This window comes from Mauremys mutica, chromosome 8, assembly GCF_020497125.1.
Source record: "Mauremys mutica isolate MM-2020 ecotype Southern chromosome 8, ASM2049712v1, whole genome shotgun sequence".
Lineage (NCBI taxonomy): Eukaryota > Metazoa > Chordata > Testudines > Geoemydidae > Mauremys > Mauremys mutica.
The window spans coordinates 61,376,467-61,401,134 of NC_059079.1; the positions used below are offsets into that span (position 1 = coordinate 61,376,467).

Sequence of the window (24,668 nt, forward strand, 5' to 3'; positions counted from 1 at the left end):
AAATTAAATTTTAACAAACAAATTTTTAAAAGCCTACACCCAACCACCCAGCAAACCACTGTTTAATGGACTTGGTGAGTACTTGCAAAACTAGATTTAAAGACCTTAAAAAAGACGGTTACTCACCATTGTAACTGTTGTTCTTCGAGATGTGTTGCTCCTATCCATTCCAGTTAGGGTGTGCGCACGCCGCGTGCACGCTCGTCGGAAGATTTTTACCCTAGCAACACTCGGTGGGTCGGCTGGGCGCCCCCTGGAGTGGCGCCGCTATAGCGCTAGATATATACCCCAGCCGACCCGTCCGCTCCTCAGTTCCTTCTTGCCGGCTACTCCGACAGTGGGGAAGGAGGGCAGGTCTGGAATGGATAGGAGCAACACATCTCGAAGAACAACAGTTACAATGGTGAGTAACCGTCTTTTCTTCTTCGAGTGATTGCTCCTATGTATTCCAGTTAGGTGATTCCCAAGCCTTACCTAGGCGGTGGGGTCGGAGTGAGACGTGGCAGAGTGTAAGACTGCTGAGCCGAAGGCTGCATCGTCTCTGGACTGTTGCACCAGTGCGTAGTGGGAAGCAAAGGTGTGAATTGACGACCAGGTCGCCGCTCAACAGATGTCCTGAATGGGGACATGGGCCAGGAAGGCAGCAGAAGAGGCTTGCGCTCTTGTAGAGTGAGCGGAGAGATGACCAGCTGGAACCTGAGCGAGCTCGTAGCATGTCTTGATACATGACGTCACCCAGGTCGAAATCCGCTGGGAAGAGACTGGCATGCCCTTCATGTGATCTGCTACCGCCACAAAGAGCTGAGGCGAACGGCGGAAAGGCTTCGTTCGCTCTATGTAAAAAGCGAGGGCCCTACGCATGTCGAGGCTATGAAGCTGCTGCTCCCTACGAGATGCGTGCGGCTTCGGGAAGAAGACCGGGAGGAAGATGTCCTGGTTCACATGGAAAGCCGACACCACCTTAGGTAGGAAGGCGGGGTGTGGTCGAAGCTGCACCTTATGGAAGATAGTATACGGCGGGTCAGCCGTTAGGGCACGAAGCTCAGAGACCCGTCGCGCCGAAGTAATTGCGACAAGGAAGGCCGTTTTCCAGGACAAGTAGAGAAGGGAACACGTGGCCAAGGGCTCAAAGGGGGCTCCCATAAGCTTGGCTAAGACCAAGTTCAAATCCCAGGTAGGAGTTGGGCGTCGTACCAGAGGGTATAATTGTTCTAGCCCCTTCAGAAAACGGGAAACCATGCGATTGGAGAAGATGGAACGTTCCCCTATGCTGGGCCTAAAGGCGGATATTGCCGCCAGGTGCACTTTCAAGGAGGAGATTGCGAGGCCTTGCTCCCTGAGGCTCCAAAGATAGTCCAGGATCCTGGGAATAGGTATCAGGAGAGGGTTGAGACCTTTCTGATTGCACCAGAGCGTGAAACGCTTCCACTTAGTGAGGTAGGTCGACCGAGTAGAAGGTTTTCTGCTCTCTAGCAGCACCTGCTGCACTGCAGCGGAACAGTCCCGCTCTGCTCGGGTTAGCCATGCAGGAGCCAAGCCGTCAGGTGGAGGGACTGCAGGTCCGGGTGGCGAAGCCTGCCGAAGTCCTGCGTTATGAGGTCCGGCCATAGCGGGAGGGGAATAGGATCCGCTACTGAGAGGTCAAACAGCAGGGTGTACCAGTGCTGTCTCGGCCACGCCAGAGCAATGAGAATGAGGCGGGCCCTGTCCCTCCGGAGCTTGAGCAGCACCCGGTGTACGAGGGGGAACGGAGGGAAGGCATACAGTAGGCGATCCTTCCGGGGAGGAGGAATGCATCCGAGAGGGAGCCCTGGGAGCCACCCTGGTAAGAGCAGAACAGATGGCATTTCCTGTTCTCTCTGGAGGCAAAAAGGTCTATCCGGGGAAAACCCCACCTCTGGAAAATTGTGTGCACAACATCGGGACAAAGCGACCACTCGTGGGAGAGGAAAGACCTGCTGAGGCGGTCTGCCAGTGTGTTCTGCACTCCCAGGAGAAACGATGACACTATGTGTATGGAGTGGGCTATGCAAAAGTCCCACAGTTGCATCACTTCCGTGCAAAGCCGGGAGGAACGTGCTCCGCCCTGCTTGTTGATGTAGAACATCGCTGTCGTGTTGTCGGTGAGGACAGACACGCAGCGACCTTGGAGTTGGGAGCGAAAAGTCTGGCATGCCAAGCGAACCGCGCGCAGTTCCCTGACGTTGATATGGAGGGTCAGCTCGCGGGGTGACCAAAGGCCCTGGGTGTGTAGGCTGCCGAGGTGCGCACCCCACCCCATGGCCGAGGCGTCCGTAGTTAAAGTGATGGAGGAGTGAGGGGGGCGGAACGGAACCCCGGCACACACCGCCCCTGGGTCCAACCACCAGTTGAGCGAGACGAGGACTGACGGCGGGATCATGACCACCGTGTCTATGGAGTCCCTGCGCGGGCAGTAAACGGACGCCAACCACGTTTGAAAGGTGCGAAGGTGGAGCTTCGCGTATGGGGTCACGAAAGTGCACGCTGCCATGTGGCCTAGGAGGCTGAGGCAGGTGTGCACCGTTGTCGTCGGGAAGGACTGCAGGCTTCGGGTGATGGAAGCCATGGCCTGGTGTCGAGGCAGAGGGAGGCAGGCTCTGGCTAGATTGGAGTCCAGGATCGCGCCAATGAATTCTATCCTCTGCGTTGGAGTCAAGATAGACTTCTCAGCGTTGATCATAAGGCCTAGGTGTTGAAACAGGCCTAGGATCTCGGCCATTTGCTGTGCTACGAGCTGCTGGGACGTTCCGCGGACCAGCCAATCGTCGAGATACGGGTAAACATGTATCCGGCGACAGCGAAGGGCCGCAGCGACCACCTCCATGCACTTGGTGAAGACCCTCGGTGCCGTGGAGAGGCCGAAGGGGAGCACCGTAAACTGGTAGTGCTGGTGGTTGACGACAAAGCGCAGGTAGCGTCATGAGGAGGGTAAATCGCAATATGGAAATACGCGTCCTTCATGTCGAGGGCGGCAAACCAGTCTCCCGGATCCAGGGAGGGAATAATAGTCCCCAGGGTTACCATGCGAAACTTGAGCTTGACCAGAAATCTGTTGAGCTCTCGGAGGTCGAGGATTGGTCGCAGACCTCCCTTCGCCTTGGGGATTAGGAAATAACGGGAATAAAATCCCCTGCCCCGCATGCCTTCCGACACCTCCTCTATGGCACCCAAACTCAACAGAGTCTCGACCTCTTGCAAGAGGAATTGCTCGTGAGAGGGGTCCCTGAAGAGGGACGGGTAGGGAGGGTGGGTGGGAGGGAGGGGGCGAAACAAACTGGAGGCGGTAACCAGACTCCACTGTGCGAAGTACCCAGTTGTCTGTAGTTATCTGGGACCACGCCGGTAGGAAGTGGGAAAGACGGTTGAAAAACAACAGGGAAGGATCCGGTAAAGAAACTGGTGGGCCGTCCTCGGGCGTCCCATCAAAAGTTTTGCTTGGCTCCTGAGGAAGGCTTCGAGGGCGGTTGGGACTGGTTTCCCTGATTGCCCGACTGCCTGCGCCGGTTCACTCTGCCCCTGCACCTATTATCGGGGCGCGGTCTGGGCTGGTTGAACGGGCGGTACGGCTGTGGCCGGAAGGATCTCTGCTGGGTAGCGGGCGTGTACATGCCCAGGGAGCATATTGTGATTCAACCATCCTTGAGGGTCTGCAGCCGTGAGTCTGTCTTTTCAGAAAAGAGACCCTGGCCATCAAACGGCAAGTCCTGGATGGTGTGCTGGACCTCCGGCGGCAGCGTGGAGGCCTGAAGCCACAAAATTCTCCTCATGGTCACTCCAGAGGCCAAAGTCCTGGCTCCCGAATCTGCAGAGTCCAGAGAGGCTTGGAGGGCCGACCGGGACGCCTTCTTACCCTCCTCAACAAGGGCCGTGAACTCAGGGCGGGAGTCGGATGGCACAAGCTCAGAGAACTTCGAGAGGGACACCAAGGTGTTAGAAGTGTACCTGCTGAGGAGAGCCAGCTGGTTGGTGACTCTCAACTGGAGGCCACCAGCCGAATAGACCTTACGGCCCAAAAGGTCCATATGCCTCGCTTCTTTGGATTTGGGCGCTGGCGCTGGCTGGCCATGTGGCTCACGGTCGTTAACCGACTGGACCACCAATGAGCATGGAGCTGGGTGCGTGTAGAGATACTCGTATCCCTTAGATGGGACCGAGTATTTTCTTTCCACCCCCCGAGCGGTGGGAGGGATGGAAGGAAGCTGGTGACTGCCAGACAGTGTCCGCATTCCGCTGGATTGTGCGGATGAAGGGCAGGGCCACACGAAGAGGCACATCTGCTCCAATTATGCTGACGACGGGGTCATTGTCCTCTGCCACCTCCTCAACTGGCAGGTTTATGTTTTGGGCCACCCGTGGTAACAAGTCCTGATGGGCCCGAACGTTGATTGGAGGAGGGCCCGAGGAGGATGCCCCAGCCACGGCCTCATCCGGTGAGGAAGAGGATGACAGGCCCAGGAGCAGCGTGTCCGGCGGGGGTTCATCGAGCTGCTGCGGGGCCTCAGCGACAGGGGGATGCTCTGCATCCGTGGATGCCAGCAGCTCCTCTACCACGGTTGTGGGAGAAGGTCTGCTGACCGTAGCCTCAGGCGCCCTGTGGTCGGATGTCCTGGAGCGCTGAGTGGAAAAGGGCACTCCTTGAGTCTCATGGTAGGCCCATGGAGTCCAGAAGCCCCATTGAGGAGGACCCTGGTCTTGCCCTTGAGGCTCGGTGCGCTGATCAACTGCGCTGTCTGCCTGAGAGGAGACGGACGGCTGTCTCGAAGGCCACGGCGGGGCGGAGAGACTGTGCGACTGCGCCGTCGACGCCGCCGGTCTGTCCCTGGACAGTGCCGGGGAACGGTGCCGGTCTTCGCGGTGCCGGGAATGAGACCGGGACCATCTACCGTGCCGGTGCCGGGAGGTCGACCGGGATCTCGAGTCCCGACGGTGGGAGTGGCTGCGGGAGGACCGGTACCGGGAACGGTACCGAGAGCCAGATCGGTGCCGATAACGCCGGTCAGGAGAGCGGGACTGGGATCGTCTCCGCGAGTACGACCAGTACCGCGATGGAGAGCGGTACCAGGACTGCGAGTGGTGCCGAGATCTGGAGCGGCGTGAACGTGAACGTCTCCGGGATCGGGACCGGGACCTGGAGTACCGTCTCTCCTGTCTGTCAGGGGAAGGAGGCCGCATGACAGCCGGCTTGCCCGCTGACTTAACAACCCGCACCGGCGGTGCCGGGGGTTGAGTATGCGTTGGCTCCGTCAACGCAATGAGTTCTCTCGCCGTCGAAAAGGTTTCAGGTGTCGACGGGAGAGCGAGCTCGACCGCGGTATGCACCGGGGAGCAAGGAGGTGCCGGAGTCAACGGTACAGCGCATGGTTTATGCGCTGTCGGAGTCAGTGCCGGGGGCGCCGGTGCCGGTGGTTGGGCGAGAGGTCCTGGTGCAGAGACCTTGGAGGACGTCTGTGCTGGATTACGTTTCCTCGAGGGAGAGAGGGAACGGTGCCGGGGTGCCGGTGCCAGCTGCTGCTTCTTCATGGCCTCAGTACCGGAACGGCCAGGAACCGCTGGAGCGCTCCGCACCGAAGAGGTCTGTGGAGCGGCCGGTGTCAGCACCGCAGGGCTAAGTGCCGACTCCATCAGGAGCTGCTTCAAATGAAAGCCCCGCTTCTTCTTTGTCCTTGGCTTAAAGGACTTGCAAATGCGGCACTTATCTGTAAGATGAGACTCTCCTAAGCACCGCCGGCAGGAGTCGTGAGGGTCTCCAATCGGCATGGGCCACTGGCAGGCCGAGCACGGCTTAAATCCCGGTGCCTTGGGCATGAGCCCGCACCGGGTTGGGAAAAAGAAGGGCTAGGCCCCCCGATTTCCCCTAACTAACTAACGCTAAGTACAACAAACTATTAAAACTAATCTAACTATTTTTAAAGAACTATATACAACAAGTATGAGAAGAAAAGCAGTGAGAAGCTAGGGCTGTGGAGGTCAACTAAGCACTCCACTGTCACGGGCGGTAAGAAGGAACTGAGGAGTGGACGGGTCGGCTGGGGTATGTATCTAGCGCTATAGCGGCGCCACTCCAGGGGGCGCCCAGCCGACCCACCGAGTGTTGCTAGGGTAAAAATCTTCCGACGAGCGTGCACGTGGCGCGCGCACACCCTAACTGGAATGCATAGGAGCAATCACTCGAAGAAGAACAAGGGGCTCTCCTGGCTCTGCATGGTTTCTTAAAAGCAGTGTTTCAGACTTGTTAAGAGACAGCTGCAGATGCACCAGTTCCTGTGTCTGAAATTAAGGAGTTCTTCTGGTACCTGACTGGACAGTCCTGATGGTGATTTTAAACCAGCAGCCTGCCATACATCTTCAAATATTCAGAGGCCACTATTTCTTTAGATATTCTGGAATTGGGAAGGCAGTTTTGCCCTCCCCCCATCATTTTATCTTAAGGACAGTTTTCAGTTGGGTGGCCAGGTTTGTAATATTTAAGGTGCAGTAAATGCGATCCAGCAGCAAAACCTCACCCTACAGAGCCGACAACCTAAATCATTGGATTGGAACTTGGCTAATGCAGAGCACCAGAAAACTGGTGAAAATCTTGAAATCCCAGCTCCGGCTTCCAAGGCTATTGTGTGTACAAACACATGGAGCTGAGAGCAGCTCCTTTGATTGTAGTGCTCTAACCACTTCTAGCACTGGAGAAACCCACTGAGTAAAGGAAGTCTCCAGCTTCCCTTCAACCTTTGACAAAACCCCTTTCCCTACCAAAACTACTGCTAAATTCGAGTGAAAACGTGGGGTTGAAGAGAAAAACCTGTTTGGGCAGAGAGCTTAGGAACAGAAACTAGGCTGAAAGTATAGTGTAGTTATAAGCATGTCAGCAATGGAAGCTGGGTCATTTTCTACAAATTTCCCACCTGTGCCTACAGCACTATAGCTGCATCAAAGTTCACTATGCTGAAAACCCTGATAAGACAAGGTCCCACAGCCAGAGCCCTCTGTAACACTATCAGCCAAAAACGCTTAGAGAAAGTCTGACATCACATTAAAAGTGGCTCCAGTTGCAGGAGTCTTGCCTGCATTAAGCGTTCTGTTATCAACAGTGGGAAGTGTTTAGAAAGTGTCCTTAATGGATAGCAGTGTTTCTCAACCTGAACTTTTAAAAAAAAAAAAAAAAAAAATTGGGACCCTCCCCCCAAGTAAGATTTGAAAAATTGTGACCCCCTAACTTAAATATAATGAAGTAAATTATGAATAATACTCAGGGCCAGCACCATGGGGTGGCAAGCAGGGCAATTGCCCAGGGCTCAACACTTCAGGAAGCTAAGTTACATGACCGAACCCCGCTACCAGGAACTCTAGCATGTAACTTAGCTTTATGGGGCCCCAGGCAATTGCCCTGCTTGCCACCCCCTAATGCTGGCCTTGCACTTGTGACCTCCCTAAACCCATCCCGCAACCCCTACGAGCTATGTTCCCCAGGTTAAGAAACACTGGTATAGACAATGCTAAGGAAGGCAGATCAATAGGGCAAAAGGCAGTGCAGTCTATACATCCATAGCTTAATCCTGGTCTCTTATACAAACAGCAAAACAGCATTCCGAGTCTTTGAATCATAAAGCCACATTATTTCCTATCTCTCAATTGAAGTTTTTTAATTTATAAGAATAACTGGTTTCTTTTGTTGATTGTATAAATCATAAGGATGCACAGATGGCTAATAAGTCTTGACACTTCAAGTTATTACATAAGTGACTGGACTGAAACCTTCATTAGACAACCCGATTTGCTCACTCAGGTCTGTTCATTTTGCAAATATATACAGTACAGCAAGAACAAAGGTAAAGGATTTTAAGAATCTCCCGAAACACCAAAGTCAATTAACTTAAATAAATTATAATATAAATCACAACCTTTTGGGGCGAGAGATTCTTATTATGCATTTAAAACAAAACAAAAAAAATGTACTTTTAGTTGAGGTTTCTCATCTTTTGCATGGGGATCCTCAGGTTGCTGATGAACCAAGACAAATTCTTCACTGTTTAATGTGGACACAGATTCAGATGATTGACTAAATTTATCAAATGAAGACCGGACTTCCATTTCCGGACTGCAATCCCTTCCTGCTGCACCAACCTAATAAAACAATGTAGAAACACAGTCAGCTCTGAAACCATACACAGTTATCCTTTTCTAATTGATAAATATATTTAACAGCAGTTGCAGAAGAAGAATAGTGCCTAACAAAATAACAGAATATTTTAAATTATATAAACATAACAGTTAATGGGAACTCAGAGTTTTTATTTTTGGTCTCCCAAACCATTATTTTAGATAACAAGACCCTATAAGAGACATTCATTTTCCTTCCCTTCCTGACCATTTAGAGGGAGGGTGAAAAAACAATCTAAAAATATACTAATTAAAAAGGAGAAGGGATTAAAATACTCCATTCTGAATGGTGATTTTCATTATTTCAAAGCCCCAACCACAAAATACAATTGCTTGGCATGCTCTATGGTGGCTCTAGAGCCAAAACAAGTCTTTGACTCTTCCCTAAAGAATGGTGGCTTTATTGTGCACATATCAACACATGCAACTCCAGCAAAGATCAAGAACATAAATACGACCTTGAAAATTTCACCTCCTCTGGGTTTATAGACATCATAAACAGAAATCTTGGAATCACTGCACAACTCCATTCTATCCAGGGACTGATTTATACAGATTTTATACAGTACATTCTTGTCAGAAGGCCGTGCTTCCAGCAAAGCCACTGTCCTCTGGTTGCAAGTACTGTGGTAGAGATTACCAGCTGGGGTTAAAGTTTTAGCTATACGTGTGCTCTTTCAAACACCCACATATTTAAGAAATATTTTCAGAAGAATGATGTAATGTGAGCTCCACCCAAAGACTAGTTTAGAGATTCACTGTTGCAATAAGCTTTGTTCCAGAGTTTAAAAATCTCTGCTAAAATTGTTCTCTCCCTTACTGGTAAAGGAATAATCCCTTCCAGCACCACGTTGGAAATGCATGAGAATAAAGACACAGGGAGGAAAGTGCAGTGAAGTGATTATTACACTAACTACAACAATTAATGTCAGTACAATGCTTTGAAAATTTAACATGCTGTAGAAGTGCTTGGAGCTCACTTACTATATTACTCTATTATAGAGAAATTCCTGTTAAAATGAAGTGGAGTGGAAGTGCTTCAATGCACTTCAGGGGATTTGAACTGCTCTGATTTTCACTGAAGATTCACTTTAAAATAAAATTTCATTGCCTTCTTCTTTGAATGCAGCAATTAGTCACCATGACAAATATGCTCAACCCTTGTCTACATTAGAACGCCTATTGTTGCTAGCATCCATAGTTGCACCATTGCTGCAAGACAAAATATTTTAATATAGACAAGGCTTGGCTGAAAAGCTGGGAGGAGAAATTGCCACTACACCCATGATGGTGAGGAACCATAAGTATGCCTCTCAATAGTTTTGATGCTGCTCCCTTAGGAAGTAGATAGGGCTTTTGTAAAGGGCCACATGCAAACACTGCTGATAAAGGCCCTAAAGCTACAGGGAATAAGATGAGGCCTTAACCCTACTCCAAATATATTTGGTGAGGAGGTGAGAGAATATTTTGCCAAGTAGGCCTCATTTCATTACAGTGAAGTTTTGCATACGCTTCGTGAAGGGAAATGGGGGGAAGACAGGACTACACTATAAGAGGATTGTGCTACATTGATTATTATGCTGATTATTAAGTAATCGGAATTCTACCAGCAAATCAAGTCATTCTGGAACACAAATGTCCAGTAAAAACAAACTGTCTCCTCAAGAAATTATGTTATCCTGCAAGATTGTTTTCCTTAGACAATGTTGTCTATTTGATTAACTTCAATGTTATTTGTTATATGTACTGAGGTACAATGTAGGAGCCCCAGTTCTGCTGTACAAAACACAAAACAAAGAGACATCTTCCCCACAGAACTTGCAATCTAAGTATAAGACAAGAGACAACAGGTGGATAAAGGCAGGGGAGCACAAGAAATGAGGTAATACTGATCAGAAGGGATCCTAGAAATCCATTTGCCATGGGAAAACATGGAATTTGCATTTTTGCAAAGAACTTTAGTTTTTACATTTTGTGAAAAAAATAAAAACATATTAACTGTTAACTAAATTTTACTGAAAGTACCAGTGTGCGCAACCTCCCATTCTTGTAGATTTTTGAATGCACTTTAAAATGTACGTAGCTAAACATACGCCAATAAACTGCTTCCGGCATATAGAGTTTTGTTCAATGTCATATAGGGGTTCCTGTTTTAATGCATTTCAAATTTCACTTCAGCCTCAAGACATGAGTAATTAAAGTTATGAAAAGACGCCAAAAACTTTAAACCCCTAAAACCATGTCACTGAGTTTGGCAAGGACAACATTTAATGATAATGTGCAGCTCTGTACTGTATGCAGCAAAGTTGTAGATTACATTCGAAGGCAGACAAATACAAACTGCAATTCTATTAATTTTATTATAATGATTAATGGCACTGGTAGGCTTCAAGCATGCTTAAAATGGTAAATATATCAGTAAAACACTGTGTTCAACTGACAGGGTAGATAAAAGTCAATTGGATTTTTTTGATAAAATGCTTTTTGAGGAAAAAAATTATCTAAAGATTGTATCTTAATTAAAACTTTCTAGCTCAAAGATATCTCATCATGGAATAGGGATGATAAATTCTAATTCTATAGTATGAGACAATATATTCATGTAATGGTTAAGAAAAGTTTTGTAAATGAGTTCCAATAGTTAATGGATTAGGGACCCAATTTTATGGGGTTTCAGGGGCTTCTGTATAGCTTATTTAGATTAATCTTTCTATCTACCCAATGGGACTCAGTGCTCAGTCTAGAACATACCATCAGAGATACTTAGTTTTGCAGTTTTCAAACTATGGATTTGTATCTCCAGAGATAACATGCTTGTTAACAGCAAAGAATGTTTTTTAAATAAATAAAGAGAGGTGAGAAATAACTGCCATCAAGCCTATTGTCCCTCTGCAAATTTGTGTACACAGAGTCAATCCCTTATCTCTCTCTAAAAGTGCAAAGTTTCAAAAAGTTCAATTAATAGAAGATTGTTGGGGGCGGAATAGATCTAGACAAGGAGAAGAAAAGTCTGGAGATAAATGTGAGAAGGGAGGGACAGACAATAGAAACAACAGCTAAACTGTTTGAGCAGCATATTCCAGAAGTCTTGAGGTCTTTCTGAGTCTAGCCTTCATTGATTTGAGATCTACCATACCATTCTCTCACTGGAAGGGAAAACCTATAATGGAAACAGGCCATAAAAGAGACCCAGTTTGGGAATATTTTAATGAAGTTCCTCTACCTGTGGGTAAGACAGGCACGTGTGCATAATGCAAACAGTGCAACAAAGCAATGCAAGACCTCGTTGCCCGAATGAAAAAACGTCATGAGAAGTGTTCCTTCTCAGGAGGAAGCTGCATTGAAGATGATGAAAGGAACATGTCTGAACATGCAGGATCTTCAGGTTGGTAAACTTTTTATTTCATACTTTTCTTAACGGACTGCCTGTCTTCCTTCTGGACTATTCTTGAATTCTCATGTTTGAGCAAAAAATATAGTTGTTACCCTATGGTACTATCATTTTAGATGCAGTTGTGATAAAAAATAAATAGCTGAAATAGGCAGATCCTTCCTTTTACAATTTCACCTTTAAAGTAGTACTGAGTGTCAGTGAATGCAATGAGCAATACTAAATGAGCAGTATGGTGGTAATAATTAAATAACGACACTGACTTATTTTGTTTAGGAGAATCCATCCTAAACATACAGGATTCTGAAGACTATCCATCTTCCAGATCACCATTATTTTCTATAGTTTCAGAGTTATCTGCCAAGGATAGTGTTTCAGTCACACCGTGTATGTCACATAGCCACAGTGTATCACCTGTAGCAAAAAGAAAAAAAAATCTCTATCATCCAGAAACAATCATAGATAAATTTGTGATAAGAACCAGCAGATTACAAAAAGAGGTAATTGATGAAAGAATTGCCTGATTTATTTACGCAAAAAACTCTCCTTTCCGTATGATTGAGAACCCACACTTCATTAACATGGTTCAGTCATTAAGACCAGGATACAGTCCACCCAACAGAATAGATGTCACAGGCAAATTGCTGGATAATGTGTATAAAAGAGAAATTGAGCAGTGTGCAAAAGGTCTAGAGGATAAAATTGTTAACCTACGTGTCATAGGTTTTCTCCCCCACTTGGAGCTTTTGGGTTCCAAGATGGGGACCTGCATGAGCTCCTCTAAACTAACCCTAGTCTAGATCTGGTCCTGCTGCCACCAGTTACGTTTAAAGTGGATAACACACTGCCTGTTCCCCCAAAACTCTCCCTGGGGAACACAGATTCAATCTCCCTGAATCTCAACACAAAGGGAAGCAGCCCACTTCCCCCCTCCCTCTCTCTCCTAGCCTACTCCGGAGAGATACACACCAATTCAACTCCGTGAATCAAACCCAGGAGGAACTCACTCTTCCCCCCTCCCCTTCCCCTGAATTTCCACAAGAGAAGGAATTAACCAAGTCCAAAGAAAAGAAAATAATGTATTAAAAGAACAAAAAGAAAGTACACTATCTCTGTAATACCAGGATGGAACAATACACAGAGTCTAACCTATAAACCTGGAGAGAATTCCCCCTCCCACTTTCTTTCTCAGTAAAAACAAAGTAACAGCAATAGAAATAAAGAGATTCCTTCAGCAAAACACACAATTGCAAATGTAGAAATAAACTTATAATACTAGTACGCCTTTCTAATACTCACTAGACTGAATAGATGAAAAGTACTGCAGAAACCTGGGAGGACTTGATTAAGATGTCTGGACTCCCTTAACTCCTAAGAGAGACTCACCTCAAAACAAAGAACACAGAAAAAAAAACTTCCCTCCACAGAGATTTGAAATTATCTTGTCCCTGATTGGTCCTCTGGTCAGATATTCATCAGGCACTGCTTGTTAACTCTTTACAGGTAAAAGAGACCTTAACCCTTAACTAACTGTTTATGACACTACGTCTTGATGGGTGGAGCAATGTCCACAATGATCCTGTTGTATGTGCTTGTGAGACAACAGGAGAAGGGAATAACTTCCTTACAGAAACAATTGATATATCAGGAAATGCACACACAGAAGAATACTTAAAAGAAGTAAAGCTATAACAAACTGTGAAAAAAATTCACGTCTAGTATGCAGCTTGGTCACAGACAATGCTGCAAATGTATCCACGATGAGAAGAAATTTATTTATAAGAGAGAGTCTCAAGCTAACAACATACGGTTGCGATGCTCATTTGATGCACCTCCTAGCCAAAGACATCAGTGTTCCAGAAATAAAGGCTAATGTTGTTGAAATTGCAAAATACTTCCCCAACAACCACTTTGCAGTAGCTGCTCTGAAAAAAGTGGGAGGAAACAAGGTAACTCTCCCACAAGACCTGCGATGGAACTCAGTAGTGGACTGTTTTGAGCACTATATCAAGAACTGGCCTAATCTGATGACCGTTTGTGAACAAAATCAGATGGCACTGTCACAGCCAAAGTTCTCAACAGTGGGCTTAAGAGAAATGTTGAACACATGCTGAGTACCCTGAAGCCTATTTCTGTAGCCTTCAACAAAATGCAGGGAAATAGCTCTTTTATTGCTGACGCTGTTGAAATTTGGAAGGAACTGAGTGAGATCTTAAAAAGAGCAATATGCAACAACAGAGTTAAACTACAAGCATTAAAAAAACAAATGAGACAAGCACTATTTCCAGCACATTTTCTTGCAAATATTCTCTATACTCGGTACCAAGGTTAAACCTTAACTGCTGAAGAAGAGGAGTTGGCTATGACATGGACATCCAGCAACCATCCTGTGACGTTGCACTCCATATGATTTTATGAAAATATGCTAATGAGTGTGAATATAATGTAACTGGAATACGCTTCATGCAAGGAGTCTCTTGTAAGGGTATTACAAAGCTTGTAATCTACAAAGTGTGGTCATCCTATTTGTATATATGTATCATTCTTGTATCTGAAACTAGAAATATGAAATATAACTGAGGTCCTATTGTAATTATGCAAAGTGTGGGCCATTAAGGGTGGTTTGGAATCTTGATGGCTCCCATCAACTAGGACAATTCGTTGTAAATGGCTCTGTTTATTTGCAAGCTTTCCTGTGAGTCAGGCCAGGAAGAATGAAGGCTTGAGGTCTCACAGGACATGTGACCATGTCACCTGGTATCCATCTTAAACCTGGTGCTTTTCCATTTAGGAGGAGGGGTGGTGACCCAGAGAGACAAAAGATTCCCGCCTTGTGCCAAAGCTATATCAGGAGGTGGAACAGAACAAAGTGGGTTCCAATCATGAGAAATCCCCTATTTACCACCTGAGCTGAAGCTAACAAGAACTGTATCAGGGGAAAGGAGTGGGCCCAGATTAGGAAGGAGTCCAGTTTGTGAAAGAAGCTTATTGGAATATCTCTGAGGATGAGATTTTATCTGTATTCAGTTTCTTAATGTATTAGGGTTAGACTTGCATGTTTTGTTTTATTTTGTGTGGTAACTTACTTTGTTCTGCCTGTTATTACTTGGAACCACTTAAATACTACTTTTTATATTTAATAAAATCACTTTTGCTTATTAATTAACCCAGAGTAAGTAATTAATACTTGGGGGAGTAAACAGCTGTGCATCTCTCTCTATCAGTGTTATAGAGGGTGGACAATTTATGAGTTTACCCTGTATAAGCTTTATACAGAGTAAAACGGATTCATTTGGGGTTTGGATCCCATTGGGAGCTGGGTGTCTGGATGCAGGAGACAGGAGCACTTCTTAAGCTGTTTTCAGTTAAGTCTGCAGCTTTGGGGCACATGGTTCAGACCTTGGCCCTGTGTTGGAACAGACTGGCGTGTCTGGCTCAACAAGGCAGGGTTCTGGAGGCCCAAACTGGCAGAGTAAACAGGCAACCGTCCCAAGGGGGTCTCTGTCACCGAACCCATCACACATCCCTCCATAATGCCAACTATAATAAACTTCAGAGCTAAGGGTTAACCATTCAAGAAATATATGTTTGCTGATGATGTTTTAAAGAATGTCACACCAGTGAACTGGAGGAAGTCACTTGAGCACTTGGATTCAGAGACTATTGAAGTGATAATCTCACTTAAAAGCAGTGGCTTCTTCTGCCCATGTAGAAAAGAATATTTTCTTCCTTTGGACCAATTCATTCCAAACTGAGAAATCGTTTAGGACCTGAAAAAGCAGGAAAACTTGTTTTTCTTTTCCAGATTATGAACAAACAGGAAAATGAAGGTGAAGATGACTAAGTTAGCTGCAGAAGCCAATATTTTAAGTTTCTCATGTTGACCTGGCTGACATAGTCCATTTAATTTTTTTTTTTTAATATTTCATTTAACTATTTTAGTTAAAAACAATTTTAACAAAAACAAACCTGATTTTAAAAAACCAGAATGTTTAACTAAATTCAAAAATTCATATGCTTGTTTTGTTCAAATATTTGCTGTTGAAGAAAAAAAATCCAGAATATATAACGTTGTAGTGTTAGTTAAATAAAACAAAAAACCATTTAAACATCTGTCAGGTGATGTTCTCCTCCTACTAGAGCATGGCAAGAAAATCCTCCATATATTAATGATTAACCTGTTGATTTGGAGATAGTTTACCTCCCAATGACTTCATAAATATCTGCTTCAATTACCTTTGGTAAATGAAATAACCAATCATTCGTTTTCTAATATAGCTGTAAAACTAATCTGAAAAGTTTTCAAAATAAATCACTTTAAAAATGTAGTGTGTGTATCTTCTAAAAATGAAACCTACACCTATCTCTGAGTTGTGAAGAATATGTATTAAGGTTATAACAACCAACAAGAATGCACTTTTATGTAGAAATCCATGATTAAATAGAGTCTTCCTGACTACTGATTTAAATCAAATCCACCCTATCAACTGATACACCTATATTGTGGCTAGGGAAACTAAAGTTCAGCATTTCATTTTAATCATGGAAAAACACAGATTTTTATGTATTTTTTTAGTCAGAGAATTTTGGTTTTTTATCATGGAAAACTAGGATCCTGCTGATCAGTAAGATAGGTACTGGTCTCAGCACACTTGCTGTCTAGCCATTGTCAAGGTTTTGTTTTTTTTAAAGACATCCTGGCAAAGGACAGTTTTAACAAAGTACATTTGCAAATGTTTACAGAATGCTCCTCCCAGGCATATGGGGCAGTATGGAATAAAGCACAAAAGTGCTTGTCTGAAAATTTTACCAGTGGGCAACAAAGACTGGCTTCATTGGCAGGATATGGGAGTCAACATCTCACTAGTGAAAGAGAATATAAGCAGCATGGCGTTAGGGTACAAAGGGCCTTAAAGGTGAAGACAAGTAGTTTACGTTTCATGAGACGGAGGGTATGGCTACACTTACAAATCTGCAGCGCTGGTAGTTGCAGCGCTGGTCGTCCAGCTGTGCAGGGCCAGCACTGGTGTGTGGCCACACTCACAGCTACCAGCGCTGGTGTGTGGCCACATTTGCAGCATTTGCAGTGCTGTTGGGAGTGATGCATTATGGGCAGCTATCCCAGCGTTCAAGTGGCAGCAACGTGCTTTTCAAAAGAGAGAGGTGGGGTGGGGCGTAGTGTGACAGGGAGCGGGCGAGAGAGAGAGTGAATTTTTGGAGCCAACACTGTGTGTTACCTTCCTGCCTTGAAAAATCAGAACATGTTCCCGATCCCTTACCCTTAACTCTTAACTGCAAACAGCCTGCAGCCAACGGACTCCCTCTCTCCCCTCTGCCCCGTTTCTGTCAAGCAAACACTCACTCCCTGCCTGCCTCATTATCTCATTTGATTGTTCACAGATTGATCACAGCAAACAGGAGCTGTGTTTGTAGATAAGCAGCTCCGGGATCAACGGAGCTACGGAGCTCCGAGTTCACAACAAAACAAAGAGAGGCTGCATAACAAAACAAAGAGTAATTTATAAAAGCATTCTGGGATATCTGCTAATACCCTGGAGGCCAATAACAGCGCTGGTGTGTGGCCACACTTGATGACCAGCGCTGCAATCTTTATTCCCCATGCTGAGCCAGGTGTACGGCCAGTGCTGCAACCAGGGAGTTGCAGCGCTGGATGTGCCCTGCAGGTGTGGACACTTACTAATTGCAGCGCTGGAAAGCCTCCACCAGCGCTGCAACTCGCAAGTGTAGCCATACCCTGAGAAAGGGAAGCCAATGGATGCAAAGAGAGGATGACATGGTTAAAGTGACGAGGGAAATAACCTTTGTGGCTTTTTTTTAAATAAACGTCAGTGGTGGAAGATTGCATTTACCAAGTCCAGAGGACATGTTGCAGTAATTGAAATGCAAGATGACAGCATGAACTAGCATTTTGGAACTGCATGGATAGATAAGAAAAGGTCATATCCAGGGCCATCCCTAGGCAGCTGCATGCTGCTTACGCAGCAGCACCAGCTCCTGCAGCCAGTCCTATCCCCCAGCCCCAGGCTGCGCTCACTGCAAGGGGCAGGGCCGTCCATAGCGGGGTGTGGGGCCCGGGACAACTCCCTCCGCCCTGCCTCTTAGGGTACGTCCATTCTACCCGCCCGGATCAGCGGGTAGCAATCGACTTCTCGGAGTTCGATATATCGCGTCTCATCTAGACGCGATATATCAAACTCCGAACGCGCTCCCATCGACTCCGGAACTCCACCACCGCAAACGGCGGTGGCGGAGTCGACGGGGGAGCTGCAGACGTCGATCCCGCGCCATGAGGACGGGTAAGTAGTTCGAACTAAGGTAGTTCGACTTCAGCTACGCTATTCGCGTAGCTGAAGTTGCGTACCTTAGTTCGACCCCCCCCCCTGTAGTGTAGACCAGGCCTTAGTCGTCTTCCCTGCTCCACCACCGTCCTGTCCCCATTGCTGGGGGAAGAAGTGGAATGGACACAGCCCAGAGGATTAGCAGGTGGCCTACTCCAGCAGCAGGGGTCAGGCCTGACCTTGCACTCACCATCAGGAAGCAGAGCAACCCAGCTCCAGCCCGCTCCCCTCCGCCAGCTCCCAACCACGTCGCTCCGCTTCCCGCTGCCAGTGAGTGCAGGTGGCAGTCCTTCCCCCTCCCCCAAGCAACATGCCTGGGGCCGAGATGGAGGAAGCAGAGTGGGCTGGGGCCGGATCGCTCCACTTCCTGCTACCAGTGAGCACGAGGGGAGGTCCTTTCCCCACCCTCCCCAACCCGAGTGACACAGCTAGAGCAGGGGGAGCGAAGTGGGCTGGGGCCGGGTTATTCCGCTTCCCGCTGCTGGCGCCAGGCCCCCTACTAATCCCCTGGGCACTCTGGACCTGTGGGGCCCCCCAAAGCGGTACCCCCCAGCTCCTGCCTCCCCAGCCCCGCAGGCCTTGAGTACAGCCCAGACCCTCCACGGGAGGGAGTGGTGGGGGGAGCAGGTGCTTGGGCTGCATAGGGCACCATAATTGGTAGGGACAGCCCTGGTCATATCTTAGATATGTTATGCAAAAAGACTCAAAGATTTTGACACAGCCTGATTGCAAGGGTAATTTCAGATTAAAATCTAGGCCTCATATCTTTTCAAGATACCCTCTTTTAGATGCTAAAGAGCTTTGATCTATTATCATATGGCAAACAGCAACTTTATAGCAGCATCTGTATTCTAATATAGAATTTCTGGTCTGTCACAAGAGTAACTTTAGCAGTTTCATCTCAGAGACAGATGGATAATCATTCAGCACTTTTTAGCACCACAATATAGAACAGAAATGGGTGTCAGTACTTTTGTCTTGTGCTGTGAGGACAGATGGGACTGAGGTACAACAGTAAAAATGGCTTCCCCATAGTACCAGCGGCAGAATGAACATGCTACTCAATTAGTACCTTTTCTGATGCTGAAATGCATGAATGAACCACAGAAGTGATATGATTTCTCATCTCTTTAGCCCATGTGCTATTTAGATAGCAAAGGTTTTGTACACAAAAGTTAGTATGACGACACCATCCACAAGCCAAATTAGCTTCCCATACCGTGTTTTGTGAAGAAAGTGGATAAGGAAAAGTTATTTACTTATTCCCATAATACAAGAACTAGGGGTCACCAAATGAAATTAATAGGCAGCAGGTTTAAAACAAATAAAAGGAAGTTCTTCTTCATGCAGCGCACAGTCAACTTGTGGAACTCCTTACTTGAGGAGGTTGTGAAGACTAGGACTATAACAGCATTTAAAAGGGAACTGGATAAATTCATAGTGGTTAAGTCCATAAATGGGTATTAGCTAGGATGGGTAAGGAATGGTGTCCCTAGCCTCTGTTTGTCAGAGGATGGAGATGGATGGCAGGAGAGAGATCACTTGATCACTGCCTGTTAAGTTCACTCCCTCTGGGGCACCTGGCATTGGCCACTGTCAGTAGACAGGATACTGGGCTAGATGGACCTTTGGTCTGACCCGGTACAGCCGTTCTTATGTATAAATTAGCCACCAGGTCCTAAGAATTATCAACTTGAGTCACATTCCAGAGCAAATAGCACAAGTATTAGAATGACTGCCTAAAGACATGATATACACTCCAAAAACATACACCAAATCTAAAAAATTTACCCCAATTTTTTTTTAAATGAACTGCCTATAAGAAAAAATATTCACATATACTATATAATAAATATTTGGATGTTGATACATCATACATCTGAACACTTATGAAGTGACACAATAATCTAGTAAAACCTGTCAAGTGATCCATACAGATTAAAAGATCTTTATGAGGCAACTGACTATCTTTTGGGGCAGTGGCCACACACAGACAGTAATGTAATGATGCAACATGATTTTTTATTACAGTACCAGAAGAAAACAGGCATTTCCTTACTGAATTGCTAGTCGCTTCTAGACAACAGAAGTTAGAGGACACTCTCTTTGGTAGCTAGTTTTACTCTTGTATATATTAGCACCTTCCCCTTCCCCTTTCTCTCTCTCTCTCTCTCTCTCTCTCTCTCTACCAGCAGTTTTGAATTTAAATTCTGCCACTTCTAAATCGTAGCAATTTAAAAATGTCAGAAACGTTAATGTGTTTGGTTTCATGGATCAAGGTCAAAGTTATGATGTGGCAGGCAGACAGACAGGTTTATATATTCTAAACTAAATCTAAATATCACAAATTCAAGTTTGGCAGGTTATAACCCACAATACAAACACAGTGCTGCTCTAGAAACTCTCTTCCCTGGAACATATATGGCTGCAGTAACGATGGGGAAGCAGCTTCCTAGAAGAGAGGCACTCCTAGAGCCCAGGAAGTATTGGTTTCCACTTTTGGGTAGTGGAAGATGATGGATGTCAGCAACTGGACTCAAAAATCTAAGAGAAGAATTCACTATTATTTTATGCTTTCCCCAACCTCCATTTTGTAGGTCCACTATCCATATGAATAACCCAAATTACACCTATGAATGAGGACAATTCTTGTTGATTAACATCCTCCTTACTAAATTCTGAATAAGAGCACTTACGTGGACCACAGTCTTGTTAAATTCACTGTTGTTGCTATCAAAGTTACTGACAGCAGCAGAGGCACTGGAGCAGTCTGACTGCAGACTCAGAAACACAACAGTATACCGCTTTACATTTGGAAAGTTCTCTCCACATCTGTACAGATTAGAGCTTTATATTTACTGTAAAAATTTAAATTCTACATAAGATAATGGCTCGGGCAGCCACACTCACTCCCATAGGCAGGGCCGGCTCCAGGGTTTTTGCTGCCCCAAGCAGGGAAAAAAAAAAGCCGTGATCACGATCTGCAGCTCTACCGCCGCCACTTCAGTCTTCGGCGACAATTTGGCAGCAGGTCCTTCGCTCTGAGAGGAAGTGAGGGACCCACCGCCGAATTGCCGCCGAAGAGCCGGACATGCCGCCCCTTCCCCATGGCCGTCCCAAGCACCTGCTTGCTGGGCTGGTGTCTGGAGCCGGCCCTGCCCATAGGCAAATTTATTTTATCAAGCCTTGATCAGAGATACAGTACACATGCTGGTGTAGAAACTCCTAGAAAAAAACAGTGCATTTTTTGTTTAAACTATTTAACATTACAAACTAGTAATATACTTCCCGGGAATGCAGACAACATTGCCCAAATGGATTTTTTGCCAAACAGGTCACATTTTCAACTCCAAAACTGAGTCCTATTTTTAAATTTGAAGAGGATTACATATTTTGGACTTCTCAAAAATTAAATATGTCCCATTTTATCTAGTTTTAAAAGAGAAAGACCACATGCAACAATCTACATTAGGAAAGTCTTAAGAATTGTGTTGACACTGTAGAAGATAGGATGGTTAAGGCAATGGGCAAGACTGAGGAGATCTCAATTAAATTGCTGCCTGTCTCCTCCACAGATTTCCTGTGTGATTTGGGGCCAGTCACTTAATCTCTCAAGGCCTCAGTTTCCAATTCTTGCTCATATGCAGCTTCCAATTCTCCAATCCTTTTTCTGTGTTGTGCACTTAGAGCATAAGCTCTTTGAGAAAGGGACTGTCTCTTACTATGCATTTGTACAGTGCCTAGCACAATGGGGCCCTGATGTAGACTGTATTACAATAGTGCCTTATGGCTCCAAACAGCTTTTCATGTTAGTGCTATGAACTAAAAAGAAAACCACAGCAGAATGAGAAGAAATTAACCTCATTGCTTCTTTCTTGAAATAGAAATGATTCAATATAAAACATTAACAGTTTCTAACAGGAAGTAAGTTTCCTGTGCTCTCAGAGCAACCAAAAGCAAGCTCCTAATGTGCATGTTTCTCATCAAAGCTAACAAGGGCAGGACAGGCGAACTCTTGCTTAGTAAAGCTGACCTATTTTGTATTCAAGTAGACCATGTAAACTCAATAGTTTTACTAACTGAACACAAAATGGAAGTGTAATAAAAAGAAAACGAAAAAGAAGAGTTTCTTACCAGTAACTGTGATTCTTGAAGAGTGGCCTTGTACTTATATGTATTCTTGGGAAAGGTACCCCCTGGCATCTGAATTCCAAGAACTTTCTGAAAAGCTATGTCTGTTGGGGCTACATGAGCTCCATCTTATGCTGCTGAACAATTGGCACCTGAGATCATAAGGGAGGTGCAGTCCTTAACTGCTTCAGTTTCCTCACCTAAACCTCAGAGTGCAATGTATTTAGGAATTGACAGGCAAAGGGGAGGGTGGGTGGAGAGTGTGAATACAGCAGCAACTCCCAAGGAACCACAGTTACCAGTAACCTCTTACTTGTTCAAGGGCCTCTGTGCACTTCCACTCAAAAAGGAGATTAATGAGCGGAACTGGCCAGATGAGAAGGTGGTCTGAGGAGTTCTTAGTTAAACCAGAAACGAACATTGCTCTCCTCAATCCAGCATCAGAGCAGGATATTAAGTCCAGAGGCTAATGTACAGTAAATGCACTTACTGACCACCACACAGCTATTCTGCATATTTCTATAATAGGGATATGTTTAACTCAAGCCATGAAAGCAACTGTAGCTCTAGTTAAGTGAGCTCTAAGACCTGCAGATATGAGAATTTTAGGTATGTCATAAAAGTTTCAATACAGGACCTTATCCACTTAATCCCTCTTGCACTTTTCCCCAGGAACTACAATAAATCTAGTGAGAGAAGATGGAGAACACTAATGCAGAATCAGATGACAGGCCCTTCTCACAATCTCATACCAAAAAAAATCTCTTCCATTCTGAGTAACAATTCTAAGTTGAAAACTTCTTAGATTGTAGTAGAGGACTGCTTGAACTTGAACATGCATCTGTGAAAGTCAGTATCCTATGACTCAGGTTGCCTGGTATAGAGACTCTGGATTGTGGGGGAAAACCAGACTGTCCCTTTGGGATAGAAGATGCTAATGAAACAGCTCTAGAATACCAGTAGATCATTACTACTTTGGCCAATGAGAGCAAGCCTCTGTCTTGAGTCACCTTTTGAATTACCAATTCCCCTCATTTCTATGGAGTTAAGGTTTTGTTTTTGTTTAATATATTGTTTTTGCAGCTAATTTATAGTTGAACCACCCACCTTTCGTGAAATCACTTCATGTCCTCTGTAAATAATTTCCCCATACAACAAGGTATTGTTTTCACCTACATTATACTACGGGATAATACTTGACCAGGAGTTTCAATTTCTTTAAAGATCCCTCTCCTGGAGGAGAGACGATTGGTCAATTACAATTATAACAGATCTATAAAGCACACAATCTCTAAAAAAAAGTTTTAAACTTTCTAAAAAATAGCGCCGTCCATTAATCGCAGTTAACTCACATGACTAACTCCAAAATATTTTCATGATTAAAAAAATTAAAGTGTATATTATTTTTATTACAAATATTTGCACTGTAAAAATGATAAAAGAAATAGAAACTGCACTCAAAAAACAAAACAATATAAAACTTCAAGGCCTACAACCACCATTCCAAAGGACATGCTTTCATGCTGATGAGCCTCATTAAAAAAAAGTGCTAATTAAATATGTGACTGAACTCCTTGGGGGAGACTTGTATGTCCCCTGCTCTGTTTTACCCACATTCTGCAACAAATTCATTTTATAGCAGTCTCGGATGATAAGCCAGCACATGTTGTTCATTTTAAGAACAATTTCACTGCATATTTCCCAAAACACAAAGAAGGTACCAATGTGAGATTTCTAAAGATAACTACAGCACTCTACCCAAGGTTTAAGTATCTGAAGAGCCATCTAAAATCCAAGAGGGACAAGGTGAGGAGCATACTTTCAGAAGTCTTAAAAGAGCAACATTCCGACGCAGAAACTACAGAACCTGAACCACCAAAAAAGAAAATCAGCCTTCTGCTGGTGGCATCTGACTGAGATAATAATGAAAAATGCGTCAGTCTGCACTGCTTTGGATTGTTATCGAGCAGAACCAGTCATCCGCATATCCCCTGGAATGGTGGTTGAAGCATGAAGGAACATATGAATCTTTAATACATCTGGGAGGTAAATATCTTGCGATGCCGGCTACAATAGTGCCATGTAAATGCCTGTTCTCACTTTCAGGTGACATTATAAACAAGAAGTGGGCAGCATTATCTCCTGCAAATGTAAACAAACTTGTTTGTCTGAGTGATTGGCTTCACAAGTAGTAGGACTGAGTGGACTTGCAGGCTGTAAAATTTTACATTGTTTTATTTTTCAATGCAGTTATTTTTTGTACATGATTCTATGTTTGTAAGTCCAACCGTCATGATAAAGAGATTGCACTAAAGTACTTGTATTAGGTGAACTGAAAAAATACTATTTCTTTTGGGTTTTTTACGGTGCAAATACTTGCAGTCAAAATAAATATAAAGTAAGCACTGTACGCTTTGTATTCTGTGTTCTAATTGAAATCAATGTATTTGAAAATGTAGAAAACAACCAAAAATATTTAAATAAATAGTTTTCTATTGCTTAACAGTGCAATTAATCGTTTGACAGCCCTACTAAAAATATGTATTTTCTAACAGAGGGAAAGGAGAGAAATGATTATTAAATGGTAGTAGCAGATACCTGTTTCCATTGTTACC

The 24,668-nt window shown here is 45.0% G+C and overlaps 1 protein-coding gene across 5 annotated transcripts in view; it reads right to left on the minus strand.

The window, feature by feature from the left end:
* RABGAP1L (RAB GTPase activating protein 1 like) overlaps positions 1 to 24,668 on the minus strand; it is a 541,073-nt gene that overhangs the window by 484,532 nt on the left and 31,873 nt on the right. For all 5 annotated transcript variants that reach the window (XM_045026098.1, XM_045026099.1, XM_045026100.1 and 2 more), the window contains exon 2: positions 7,969 to 8,136. In XM_045026098.1, the coding sequence (XP_044882033.1) occupies positions 7,969 to 8,103 (135 nt within the window). In that variant the 5' untranslated portion in view covers positions 8,104 to 8,136. The remainder of the gene's footprint in view (positions 1 to 7,968; positions 8,137 to 24,668) is intronic.